The sequence below is a fragment of the Scyliorhinus torazame genome, chromosome 29 (genome assembly GCF_047496885.1).
Source record: "Scyliorhinus torazame isolate Kashiwa2021f chromosome 29, sScyTor2.1, whole genome shotgun sequence".
NCBI lineage: Eukaryota > Metazoa > Chordata > Chondrichthyes > Carcharhiniformes > Scyliorhinidae > Scyliorhinus > Scyliorhinus torazame.
In genome coordinates, this window is record NC_092735.1 from 42,002,336 (window position 1) to 42,016,149 (window position 13,814).

General features: G+C 49.1%; 1 protein-coding gene across 1 annotated transcript in view; it reads left to right on the forward strand.

Moving 5' to 3' along the window:
• Positions 1–13,814, forward strand: part of LOC140404159 (circularly permutated Ras protein 1-like) — a 175,850-nt gene that overhangs the window by 129,042 nt on the left and 32,994 nt on the right. The window contains exons 14-16 of the mRNA XM_072492576.1: positions 609–738; positions 827–933; positions 7,529–7,641. Coding sequence (XP_072348677.1) covers positions 609–738; positions 827–933; positions 7,529–7,641 — 350 coding nt within the window. The remainder of the gene's footprint in view (positions 1–608; positions 739–826; positions 934–7,528; positions 7,642–13,814) is intronic.

The following is a 13,814-nucleotide window of genomic DNA, read 5'->3' on the forward strand; positions in this document are numbered from 1 at the left end:
TACATCCTGGGGCACTCGGAGATCCCCTGTGGTCTTCGAGGACCACCCAAGGATGGCGGGCTGGCTTGTGGGGGACAAGGGCTACCTGCTGAGGTCATGGCTGATGAGACTGAGGCAGAGACCCAATATAATGAGGCCACGTTGTCACCCGTGCTGTCATTGAACGGTGCATCGGACAGCTCAAGTAGGACCACCCTGGCGGGGTCCTATCGTATGTGGCAAGGCCAGTAAATCGCTGACCGTTCTTGATTAATCGATGCCTTTTTAAATAATGATTAATACTATCCCACAATACTTTCTCTAATAGTTAGTCCAGCGAGGATAGGCCGATTGGCCTTTTAATAACCCAATTTATCCCTTCAATCCTTTCTGAACAATGTGCAAAGGTAGCAGTCCTCCAGACTTCTCGCACTATGAACAAGAATTGGTAAATGAAACTCAGAGATTTTGCTTTTTCTATTAGTAACCTGGCCTGCTGATTTATTTACTTCAAAGAGGACAAATACTTTAATATTTCCTCCTGGAGTATGATTATTCGAGCCATTATTTTACATTGTTGCTCCTTAACTACAAAGTCTGTATCATCCCTGTCTTTTGTGAAAAATTAGGAATTATGCCTTTGAAGTCAAGAGTGGTGCTGTCCACAGAGGAAGGTGTATTTACGCCACAGGAGCCCTGAGTTCCAACAAAATGAAGAGAGTCGGCCTAGTCCTCAGTTTGCTTCCAGAGGAAAGAGATGTTTGAGTCAAAGGGGGAAAAATGGGAAAGGAAGTTTAAAAATTGAGTAGTTTAATTGTTTTCCTTTGTATTATTTCCCCACCCTCAGGTGAACATCACCAATCCAGCTGATTTGTACACTGAATTTCAGCTCATTTTAGAAGATGACATAATTGCTACGAATGTAACCACCACCTTCATTGTTGACGATGGCCTGTAAGTTCTCATGATCAATGTGACATTTTTGTCATTCTTATTGATATAGATCAATTTCCTCACCTACTCCTTTTGTTTTGGTACACGTGAAATAGAACTGCTTATCTGGCCTGAAATGTCCGAATGTCCACGTTTGGGTCACTGATGTCGTCCAACATACGCAACACAATCTTTTGGCCAACTTTATGCCTGGGATGTGGGTAGAACTGCTGATGTTGGCCATTGAGATCAGCAGCAGCAGAAATGGTTGTTTAAATCTTTAGTCTACTGTTGGGGAGGTTTTAAACTAATGTGGCAGGGGGATGGGAACCAGATTAGAAAGTTAGAGGTCAGTAAAGAGGCCGCAACTAAAGCCAGTAAGGTACTAGATAATAAACTCAATGTGATTAAGGGGAAGAGTAAACAGGGAAGAGATGATGAACGCAAAGGGACAGGTGGTCTGAGGTGCATTTGTTTCAATGTGAGAAGTGTAGCAGGTAAGGCAGATGAACTTAGGGCTTGGATTAATACCTGGGAATATGATGTTATTGGTATTACGGAGACTTGGTTGAGGGAAGGGCAAGACTGGCAACTAAATATCCCAGGGTATAGATGCTTCAGGAGGGATAGAGAGGGAGGTAAAAGGGGTGGAGGAGTTGGGATTACTGGTCAGAGATGATATCACAGCTGTGATTAAGGAGGGCAGGATGGAGGATTCGAGCACTGAGGCACTATGGGTAGAGCTAAAAAATAGGAAGGGTGCAGTAACATTGTTGGGACTTTACTACAGGTCTCCCAAAAGTGAGTGTGAAGTAGAGGTACAAATATGTAGACAGATTATAGAAAAATGTAGGAGCAATAGGGTGGTCGTGATGGGAGATTTTAACTTCCCCAACATTGAATGGGACTCATGTAGTGTTGGAGGCGTAGATGGATCAGAATTTGTAAGGAGCATCCAGGAGAGCTTTTTAGAGCAGTATGTAAATAGTCCAACTCGGGAAGGGGCCATAATGGACCTGGTATTGTTGCAAACTTTCCGGTTGGTTCAATTGCTCTGTTTTATTACCTTTGCTCTCGAGTCGCCAGGTATCTTTATGATACCGCCACGAGTTCAAGTCCAAGTAATGATCAATAACTCAATACACCGATTAGTAAGATTCAAATCAAAGCACATTTATTATACACAGTAATCACTACTCATGCACAAATTCTACGTCTAAGTTACTTCTACAACTAACAGGCCTGTACTTAGCTTCGGACTGGCCCACCAGGTCAGGGGAACAACTGGCCTTTCGTTCAGGTTCTGAGTCTGCGGGATTCGAAGTTGGTATGGGTTGGTAGCTAGGAGCGCCTATCTCGTAGCGAGCATTGAATTAAGACTTACGGTCCTTTGGCGGTCACTGCACCGGTCACGGTCAAGGTTGGTTCGCGTTGCTGGATGACCCGGTCAGGAAGAAGAGGGCCGATTTTACCTTGGGGGTTTAACTTTATAGTCCCCAGGGGCTTCCCGCCTTTCGGGGCGGACCCTGAACCTGGTTCTAGGTGATTGGACTTTGTTCCAATCGCTTGGTTCGATTTCTCCAATACTGGAGCGGTTCCCTGATCGATGGGCGGTCTTGAGGTGTCCGTTAACCTCTTTTGTGTTGGCTCCTGCTGGCGCCGAGGAGTCTGGCTTAGTTTTGTGTGTCCCAAATGTTGCTATTGCTCCCGGGGATCGCTCATCAGTATGTAGATGGCTGCTACATTATTATGCTGATGGTCGCTGGTATCGATGCTGTCTGGGCTTTTGCAGAGTTAAATACACAGCAAACCTGCACCTGCTGGTTTCTGCCTGTGTTGGCTGAATTCCCCTTCAGCCTTTGCCGTTCGCCATTTTAAATCGGGAGTTGGCCAATTTAGGTGGCTACAGTATTGGGGAATGATCCCAGCCAGGTGGTTGAAGTTTCAGTCGGTGATTACTTTGGGAATAACGATCACAATTCCGTAAGTTTTAGAATACTCATGGACAAAGATGAGAGTGGTCCTAAAGGAAGAGTGCTAAATTGGGGATAGGCCAAGTATAACAAAATTCGGCAGGAGCTAGGGAATGTGGATTGGGAGCAGCTGTTTAAGGGTAAATCCACATTTGAAATGTGGGAGTCTTTTAAGGAAAGTTTGATTAGAGTGCAGGACAGACATGTCCCTGGGAAAATGAGGGATAGAAATGGCAAGATTAGGGAACCATGGATGACGGGTGGAATTGTGAGACTAGCTAAGATGAAAAAGGAAGCATACATAAGATCTAGGCGACTTAAAACTGATGAAGCTTTGGAGGAATATCGGGAAAGTAGGACAAATCTTAAACGCGCAATAAAGAGGGCTAAAAGGGGTTGTGAAATATCTTTGGCTAACAGGGTTAAGGAAAATCCCAAAGCCTTTTATTCGTATATAAGGAGCAAGAGGGTAACTAGAGAAAGGATTGGCCCACTCAAAGACAAAAGAGGGAATTTATGCGTGGAGTCAGAGGAAATGGGTGAGATTCTTATTGAGTACTTTGCATCGGTATTCACCAAGGAGAGGGACATGACGGATGTTGAGGCTAGGGATGGATGTTTAAATACTCTAGGTCAAGTCGGCATAAGGAAGGGGGAAGTTTTGGGTATTCTAAAAGGCATTAAGGTGGACAAGTCCCCAGGTCCGGATGGAATCTATCCCAGGCTACTGAGGGAAGCGAGGGATGAAATAGCTTGGGCCTCAACAGATATCTTTGCAGCATCCTTGAGTACGGGTGAGGTCCTGGAGGACTGGAGAATTGCTAATGTTGTCCCTTTATTTAAGAAGGGTAGCAGGGATAATCCAGGAAATTATTGACCTGTGAGCTTGACGTCAGTGGTAGGCAAACTGTTGGAGAAGATACTGAGGGATAGGATCTATTCACATTTGGAAGAAAATAGACTTATCAGTGATAGGCAGCATGGTTTTGTGCAGGGAAGGTCATGTCTTACAAACCTAATAGAATTCTTTGAGGAAGTGACAAAAATAAGTAGATCCTTGGAAAATAGAAGACAGGTTTAGATAAAGGCTCTGGATCGGCGCAGGCTGGGAGGGCCGAAGGGCCTGTTCCTGTGCTGTAATTTTCTTTGTTCTTGTTCTTTGTACTATGAGGGACCTTATCAAATGCTTTTCAGAAGTCCAAATAATATCTACAGATCTTCCCCCGTCTACTGTTTTAGTTACCTCTTCAAAATATTCAGTCAGGCATCTACATTCTATATCTTCATCAATTCATTCATGCCCTACACATCCTTGGATAAACTTCATTTTCAGCCACGAATCCCACAGTTAATATATTGCTGAGATAGTGTTCGTAATCCTTCAGTTCTCCCTCTGCTCCTCTAACTCAGGCTTCGTATATATTCTGGCAACTTTCTTCCCCCTTGATTGTTAGATACCATTACATACAAATTAGAAGTAGGAACTATTCGGCCCCTTGATCCTTCCCTACAATAGTAATCTTTATTGTCACAAGTAGGCTTACATTGCAATGAAGCTACATTATCTCAGAGTGTTGGACTACGATAACTGCATTATCCATTTCTTTTGTACACACGGAGACAATAATAATAATCTTTTATTGTCACAAGTATGAAGTTACTGTGAAAAGCCCCGAGTTGCCACATTCTGGCGCCTGTTCGGGTAAGCTGGCATGGGAATTGAACCCGCGCTGCTGGCATTACAAACCAGCTGTCTAGCCCACTAAGCTAAACCAGCAGCAGAGACAAGCGAAAAACGGTGGGAGAATTGCCTCCACCCGGGTACAGAGTTGGGCCCTGTTACTTGCAGCTTATGAATGTCTGTTAGAACACCACCCTGGAATGCAGAAATCTATCACCAATGCATTAAGTCTTCTCCTGCTGCCAACAAGCCTCCGCCTGTACCAGCTTTGGAAGAGGTCATGATGACCGTAAATTTCTTCAGAAACTTTGCTGGTGTTCACAAGGCAAATTAAGGCTTAGACGCAAAAACAGCCTACTCTATCAAAACTAAAGTACACGCTCTTGGATGGTAGATTGTGAACAAAACCCTCAGAAGAAATGAAACCCTATCTGACTGAGGAAGACGAGCTCAGTGTTGAGGATGGTCTCATCCTCTGGGGGTCCCAAATAGTTGTCCCTCCACCAGGGCGTTGTCCGATAATTATTGCATTACATAATGACCACCCTGGAGTATTGAAAATTAAAATGCTCACCAGGAGCTACGCCTGCTGGCCCGGCCTTGACTCAGACATCATAGAGTTGGTGAGATGGTGCAATCTATGCCAGGAGAATAAAAAATTCCTCCCTCAGCCTCCCTACATTCATGGGGTAACCTGGCAGGCCATGGGTCTTACTTGGCCAGGCTTTTTATCGATACCATGTTCTTGATCTGGAAGACCTACACTTGAAATGGCTGTAGATACACCGCATGAGCTCCACTACCTCTCATGCTACAAATGATGAATTACAACAGAATTCCTGTCCGCACAGAATATCAGCAGTCCAGGTTTCTGAGGCACTGCCGTCACCAGTGGTGAGTTGCAAAGCTTCATGCAATCCAATGGCATCAGAACATAACCTTATTACCCATCGCATAATGAGCTGGCAGAACAGGCAGTGCAGACTCTGAAACTGGCGTGAAACCACGACCTGCGGCATTCATGGAGACCAAATTGGCCCAATTTCTATTTGACTGTGAGATCACTCCTCACACAACAATAGCAATTGCCCCAGCGGAACAGTTACCGGGACTGTGGCTTCATTCGAGAGCCAACTATTCCCACACCTGGCGGGGAGGGTGGAGGCACAACAAGAGAATAAGAAATTATTACCCTGCAAGAACAGAAAGAACATCAAAAACTGGAGATCAGGTTTATGTGAGGAACTTTGGAGATGTTCCCAGCTGGGTCCCTGGGATCATAATGGAGAAAATGGGGCCAGAGTTATACAAAGTGAAGGTCCAGGGTCAGAAAGAAACACCTGGACCACCTCAGGAGCAGGAAGTCCGCCCTGAGGGAGCTTTGTTATCGGAGGTGGCCGCCGCCAGTACCAGGCAATAGCTCGATGCCGACCTAGCGCCTGTCCCTCCGGATAACGGGGACACGGACTCTGCAGAGGAAGCTGGCAGCCCGACTGAAACAAACCCTGAAGAGAAACCCGCTCCCTCCAGAAACAAAGGTTCCCAATTTGGTTCACATCCGCAGATCCGACCTTCAACTGACCTCAGACCGATCACCAAGCGATGGCAGAGACTTCCTCGCAGCGAGGGGATTGTTGGAGAAACAGATTTAAGGGGGAGGAGGGATGTTATGGTGGCCATGAAGGGCACGTGGGGGATCATCAACAGATCATCTTCTGGGCTTTGTGGAGTGTGAGCTTCCCAAGCCCACACCCCCACCCTATCCCCATAACCCAGTAACGCCACCCAACACTAAGGGCAATTTTGGACACTAAGGGCAATTTATCATGGCCAATCCACCTACCCTGCACATCGTTGGATGTGGGAGGAAACCGGAGCACCCGGAGGAAACCCACGCGCACACGGGGAGGATGTGCAGACTCCGCACAGACAGTGATCCAGCGGGGAATTGAACCTGGGACCCTGGAGCTGTGAAGCAATTGTGCTATCCACAATGCTACCGTTGGAAACGAACCCGCTGCTTCAACCTGGGCCAGTATTCTGTAGGTCCCCCGGCTTGGACATGTGCTCTGTAACCGCGACTGCGGCCTTTTCCGTTACGTAAATAAAAGGGATGGAGTTAGCAGACTGGCCTTGGTGAGATTATTACAATGTCCCTTCAATCAGGAGGTCCCTCCAGGTAAGTTTCTTCTGAGCAAAGGTCTCCAAGGTAATGACATCCACCTTGCATTTCTTGAGAGAAGCTTTCAGTTGATACAGCCAGGGTTCCTACGGCCTACAGGGGCGGAGCAGATAAGCAACCTCATAGTGGGGGAATCGCTTCATGCGGGGGTTGCGATGGAGGGACATGATAACAGCGAAAAGGGGAGCAATGGGGGCTCCGATGCTGGAATGGGGGGCGGGGGCAATGATGGAAAGTGGAGGGGGGATCTTTAACGTTGGTTTGAGATTGGGCACCCTTTAAAGATGGTGCTCTAATCTGTGGTGCTGGACTTGCTGCCATCTTTAAGTCCAACCACTCACCGTAGTTCTGCAAAACACAAAACAAAAATGACAAAGTGTGGGAATCTGGATGGAAAATCTGCCTATTTCTCTGAAGAGAAACACGAATCTGACACTCCCATTTTGGGGGGAAACATCTGTCCAAGGGGTCAAAGACAGATGAAGATAATTTCTTTCTCTCAGAGGGTCGTGAGTCTCTGGAACTCTATCCTGAAAAGGAACTGGAAGCAGTCTTAAATAATTTTAAGGCAGAACTGGATAGATTATTGATAAGCAAGGGGGTGATAGGTTATTGGGGCCGATGAGCGTGGGGAGTGAAGGCCATTATCTTATTGAATAGCAGAGCAGGCAAAGGGATTAATCTTGCTCCTGTTTCTTACAATCTTATCATCTTATTCCTTTATTCTGCACAAGGTTGTTTTTTCATTCATCCTAACCCCAACTATTCTGTTCTTTGAAGGTACTTTAAATATGAAGATGACATAAGCAGCAAAAATGTGAAACATGTTGGAAATGTTGTTAAAGACATGGAGATCACCTTTGAATTCGGAGTAAAAGAATCAAAGCTAGAGGGTGAGTACAGGTTAATCAGTTGTTCATGATGTATTCAGAGTCTGCAGTGTTAGGGCCTTTACTGAAAAAGTTGCAATGTATTTTACAGAATATCTTGTTATCTACTAATGAGAAGCTGCAGGTTGCAATGTCTCCACCACAGAAAAATGATTGGGACAAAGTATCCTTAATGGTGGATCTACAACCTCAAATGCTCAATCTGCTGACCAGTATCACTCCTGTGAAAACCAACCCAATGTTTCTTCACTGCACCCATTGGGCAGGATTTTCAAACACTATCCACCCCTCTGTGGCTCACCATTGGCCACTTGCTCCCCTTTGTTTGTACCCTGCAGCCAATGGGAACAGCCAGAACATTTTGGTCATTATGTATTGATGGAAGTTTCGCATTCTTTCCTCCCCCCCCCCCCCCCCCCCCCGCCCCCCACCAACACACAAACACCCCCGCAAGCCTTGCTTACAATGAAACAACTAGAGATTGGGCTCTTTTAGAAGTGGTACTGTGTAATGAGAAAAGGCTATGTGGTAAACCACTGTTGCACCTCTATTAGGTGATGTATGGTAGGACCTGTACTACAGGTATGTTGGTAGTCCCTGCCTGCTGGCTCCGCCCAGTAGGCGGAGTATAAATATGTGTGTCCTCCATGCTGCAGCCATTTCGCCAGCTGCTGTGGGAGGCCACACATCTTAGAACAATAAAGCCTCAGTTCTACCAAGTCTTTGTGCAATTGAACGTGCATCAATTTATTGCTCTAAGATTTTCAAAAGATGGATCTCCGTATCAAACCGGATCACCTGCAGTTGGATCCGCATTCAAGCCACGCCAAAAAGGACTTTCAACACTGGCTAGCTTGCTTCGAGGCGTACATCAACTCGGCGTCCACCCCTGTCTCGGAGGCTCAGAAGATACAGATCCTGTACTCAAGGTTGAGCTCCAGCACTTTTCCGCTAATCCAGGACGCGCCGAACTACACCGATGCCGTGACGCTTCTCAAGGAGAATTACACTCAGAAGACCAACACGCTCTTCGCCAGGCACGTACTCGTCACTCGCTCTCAACTCCCTGGTGAGTCCATAGAAGACGTCTGGTGGGCCCTAATCCCACTCGTCCGGGACTGTGACTGTCAGGCCATTACGGCCACTGAACATTCAAACCTCCTTATGCGGGACGCGTTTGTTACGGGGATTGGGTCGGACCTCATACGCCAGCGACTGCTAGAGGGGGCCACGCCCGACCTAGCGGAGACAAAGAAACTAGCGCTCTCCATGATGGTCGCCTCGCGTAACGTTCCGACTTACACCCCCAGCCGCGCGACCCACCCCTCCTACGCTCGTGGACCCCACAGACAGCCAGCGGGGGCCTTACCCAGCCAATACGCCGGCGCCACGCGGCAGCCAGCAAACCCCTTGGGTCCCCGATGTTATTTCTGCGGCCCCGCCAACGCTGCCCTGCCCACGCTGCCCTTTGTAAGGCTTGCGGCATGAAGGGGCGCATCGCCGTGGCGTGCCAGGCCAGTGCAGTCGCCGCTATCGCCCCCACCCCCCTCGTTTAGGGGCAATGGGCGCTGCCATCTTCATCTCCCAGGACCAAGCGTGGCCAGTGGGCCCCGCCATCTTCCCCCCTGAGCAACACGTGCGGCCCATGGGCGCCGCCATTTTGTACTCCTCTAGATCTTCAGCCGCCATCTTGTCTCCCCCACGGCACATGGGCACCGCCAGTGTTCCAGGACCAGGGCCCCCCGGGCTCCCCGTCATCCTACACCAGCGACGACTGACCACGACTCGCCTGAGTGACCATCGACCAGTCTCGTCCGCACAACCTGGCCACCGCATCGACCAGCGTGAAAGTCAACGGACACGTGACCTCTTGCCTGCTGGACACCGGGAGCACCGAACGCTTCATCCACCCGGATATGGTAAGGTGCTGCTCCCTCGCGGTACACTCCGCCAATCAAAGAATCTCCCTGGCCCCCGGATTCCATTCCGTTGTGATCCGTATGTACTGTACGGTCGCACTCACGGTCTAGGGCGTAGAATTTAGTGGCTTCCTCCTCCACGTCCTCCCTAACCTCTGCGCTGCCCTACTACTCGGCCTGGACTTCCAGTGCAACCTCCAGAGCCTAACCCTGAAATTCGGCGGGCCCCTACCACACCTCACTGTGTGCGGCCTCGCGACCCTAAAGGTCGATCCGCCTTCCCTCTTCGCAAATCTAACCTCGGATTGCAAACCCGTCGCCACCAGGAGCAGACGATACAGCACCCAGGACAGGACCTTTATCAGGTCCGAGGTCGAGCGGCTGCTTTGGGTAGGCATCATCGAGGCCAGCAACAGCCCCTGGAGAGCCCAAGTGGCAGTGGTGAAAACTGGGGAGAAACATAGAATGGTCGTTGACCTTGGGTAGGGTGCTCTTTCCAAGAGCCGGTGCAGACTTGATGGGCCGAATGGCCTCCTTCCGCACTGTAAATTCGATGATAATCTATGATAACCTATGTCATGGACTACAGCCAGTCAATCGGTACACGCAGTTCGGCGCGTACCCCCTCCCACGCATATCTGATATGGTCAATCAGATTGCACAGTACCGGGTCTTCTCAACGGTAGACCTCAAATCCACCTACCACCAGCTCCCCATTCGTAAATCGGACCATCTATACATTGCCTTCGAGGCAGATGGCTGCCTCTATCACTTCCTCAGGCTTCCCTTCAGCGTCACCAAGGGGAGATGGTCTTGGTCTTCCAAGGGGAGATGGACCGAATGGTCGACCGGTACGGGTTGAGGGCCATCTTCCCGTACCTAGACAACGTCACCATCTGTGGCCATGATCAGCAGGACCACGACGGCAACCTTGCCAAATTTCTCCACACCGCCACTCTCCTAAACCTCACCTACAACAAGGAGAAGTGCGTGTTTAGCACGACCCGCTTAGCCATCCTCGGCTATGTGGTCCAGAACGGAGTTCTGGGGCCCGATCCCGACCGCTTGCGCCCCCTCATGGAGCTCCCCCTCCCCCACTGCCCCAAGGCCCTCAAACGCTGCCTGGGGTTCTTTTCGTACTATGCTCAGGAGGTCCCAAACTATGCGGACAAGGCCCGCCCACTCATATAATCCACCCATTTTCCCCTGATGGCCGAGGCACAACAGGCCTTCGCCCGTATCAGAGCCGATATCGCCAAGGCCGGGATGCACGCAGTGGACGAGACACTGCCCTTTCAAGTAGAAAGCGACGCATCGGACGTCGCCCTAGCCGCCCTCAATCAGGCAGGCAGACCCGTGGCATTCTTCTCCCGCACACTTCGTGCCTCTGAAATTCGACACTCATCCGTCGGAAAAGAGGCCCAAGCTATCGTTGAGGCTGTGCGACATTGGAGGCATTACCTGGCCGGCAGGAGATTCACTCTCCTCACTGACCAACTGTCGGTAGCCTTCATGTTCAATAACACACAGCGGGACAAGACCAAGAATGATAAGATCTTGAGGTGGAGGATCGAGCTCTCCACCTACAATTACGAGATTTTGTATCGTCCCAGCAAACTCAACGAGCCCCAGACGCCCTATCCCGAGGTACATGTGCCAGCGCACAGGTAGACCGACTCCAGGCCCTGCTTGCCAGTCTTTGTCATCCGGGAGTCACACGGTTGTACCATTTCATAAAGGCCCGCAATCTGCTATACTCCGTCGAGGAAGTACGTCAATCAACTGGGACTGCCAGGTCTGTGCGGAGTGCAAGCCGCACTTCTACCGGCCAGACCGTGCGCGACTGGTGAAGGCCTCCCACCCCTTTGAGCGCCTCAGTGTGGATTTCAAAACGCCCCTCCCCTCCACCGACCGTAACACGTATTTTCTCAGTGTGGTCGATGAGTACTCCAGATTCCCCTTCGCATGGCCCGATACGACGTCTGCCACCGTCATCAAAGCCCTCAACACAATCTTCGCTCTGTTCGGTTTCCCCGCCTACATCCACAGTGACAGGGGATCCTCATTCATGAGTTTCTGCTCAGCAGGGGTATCGCCTCCAGCAGAACGACAAGCTACAACCCCCGGGGAAACGGACAGGTAGAGAGGGAGAATGGGACGGTATGGAGGGCCGTCCAACTGGCCCTACGGTCCAGAGACCTTCCGGCCTCCCGCTGGCAGGAGGTCCTCCCCGATGCACTGCACTCCATTCGGTCACTACTGTGCACCGCTACTAACAACACACCCCATGAACGTCTCTTTGCCTTCCCCAGGAAGTCCACATCCGGGGTGTCGCTCCCGACTTGGCTCGCAGCTCCTGGACCCGTCCTGCTCCGTAGGCACGTCCGACTCGACAAGGCGGACCCGTTGTTGGAAAGGGTGCAATTGCTCCATGCAAACCCCCCAGTATGCCTACGTAGCGTTCCCCGACGGCCGCCAGGATACTGTCTCTCTCAGGGACCTGGCACCAGCAGGTCACACACACACACACACCTCCGGCCCCGCACCACCCTCCCCTCTCCCCGGGCTCCCAGCAGCAATCCCCCCAGGACCATCCGTCCTCCCCCTGCCCACGCCGGAGGATGAAGAGGATTTCGGCACGCTCCCGGAGGCTCCTGACATCAGACCAGCATCGGCATCGCCGCCACCACTACGTCGCTCCCAGCGGCACATCAAGGCCCCGGACCGGTTAAACCTCGAACTGGTCCACTGGACTTCAAAAGACATTTTTTTTTCCAAAAAGTGTAAATGTAAATGTAAAAAGAAAACCATTGATGTATATAGTTCTCCACCACCCCCGCCGGACTCAATTTTAACAGGGGGTGAATGTGGTAAACCACTGTTGCACCTCTATTAGGTGATTTATGGTAGGACCTGTACTACAGGTACATTGGTAGTCCCTGCCTGCTGGCTCCGCCCAGTAGGCGGAGTATAAATATGTGTGTCCTCCATGCTGCAGCCATTTCGCCAGCTGCTGTGGGAGGCCACACATCTTAGAGCAATAAAGCCTCAGTTCTACCCAACTCTTGTCTTTGTGCAATTGATCGTGCATCAGGCTAATTAATAATCATGTTGTAAAAGAGACTTTAGAGGAGAGTGGTCGTAATATGAGAGAATTTCACATGAAGTTTTATAGTGATGTCATTCAATTTTAAACTAGGATCTTTAATCTGAACAAAGGAAACTGCAAAGTTATGAGGGGCAAGTTGTCTGAGGCAAATTAGGGGACTACATTTGGAGGTATGATGATGGATAGGCAATGGCTAATACATAGTTTGCAACAAATTTACAGTCTTTTAAGGTTCAGTGGTAATCCCCAGGATGTTGATTGTGAGGGATTCAGCGATGGTAATACCATTGAATGTTGATGGGCAGTGGTTAGATGCTCTCTTGTTGTAGATGGTCATTACCTGGCATAAGAATGCAGGAGGCTAATTAGTAAACAAATTAGAGAACATGGGACTGTGGGTCATATAAGAGAGTAGGGATAAATGGGGTATTGTCAGGTTGGCAGGCTGTGACTAGTGGGGCATTGCAAGGATCAATGCTTGGGCCCCAGCTATTCGCAATCTACATCAATGATTTAGAGGTGGGGATTAAATGTAATATTTCCAAGTTCGCTCATGATGCCAAACCTGGTGGGAATGCGAGTTGAGAGGACGATGCAAAGAGGCCTCCAGGAAATTTGAACAGAATAAGTAAGTGGGTAAGAACATAGCAGGTGAAAATAATGCTGAAAAATGTGAAGTTATCCACTTTGGTGGGAAAAACAGAATTGAGAGTATTTCTCTAATGGGGAGAGATTGGGAAGTGTTGGTGTCCAAAAGGATTTTGTGGTGTTCTTTCTAAGCCACTGAAAACTAAGATGTACGAGCAATAAGCAATTAGGAAGGCAAATTGAGTACAGGAGCAAAGAAGTCTTGCTGCAGTTGAAGAGAGCCTTGAAGAGTTGAAGAGACCACACCTGAAGTATTTTGTGCCGTTTTGCTCTCCTTGCCTAAGGATGGATATATTGGCTGAAAAGGAAATGCACTAAAGACTTACCAGACAATTCCCTGGGATGGCAGATTGTCCTAAAAAGGAAGATTGAGGAGTCTAGGACAGTATTCTTTAGAGTTTAAGATCACTGAGAAGTGATCTCAGTGAAGTTTCTTTTAGGGCTTGGCAGGATAGATTCAGGAAAGATGTTTTGCCTGGTTGGAAGATTTAGAATCAGGG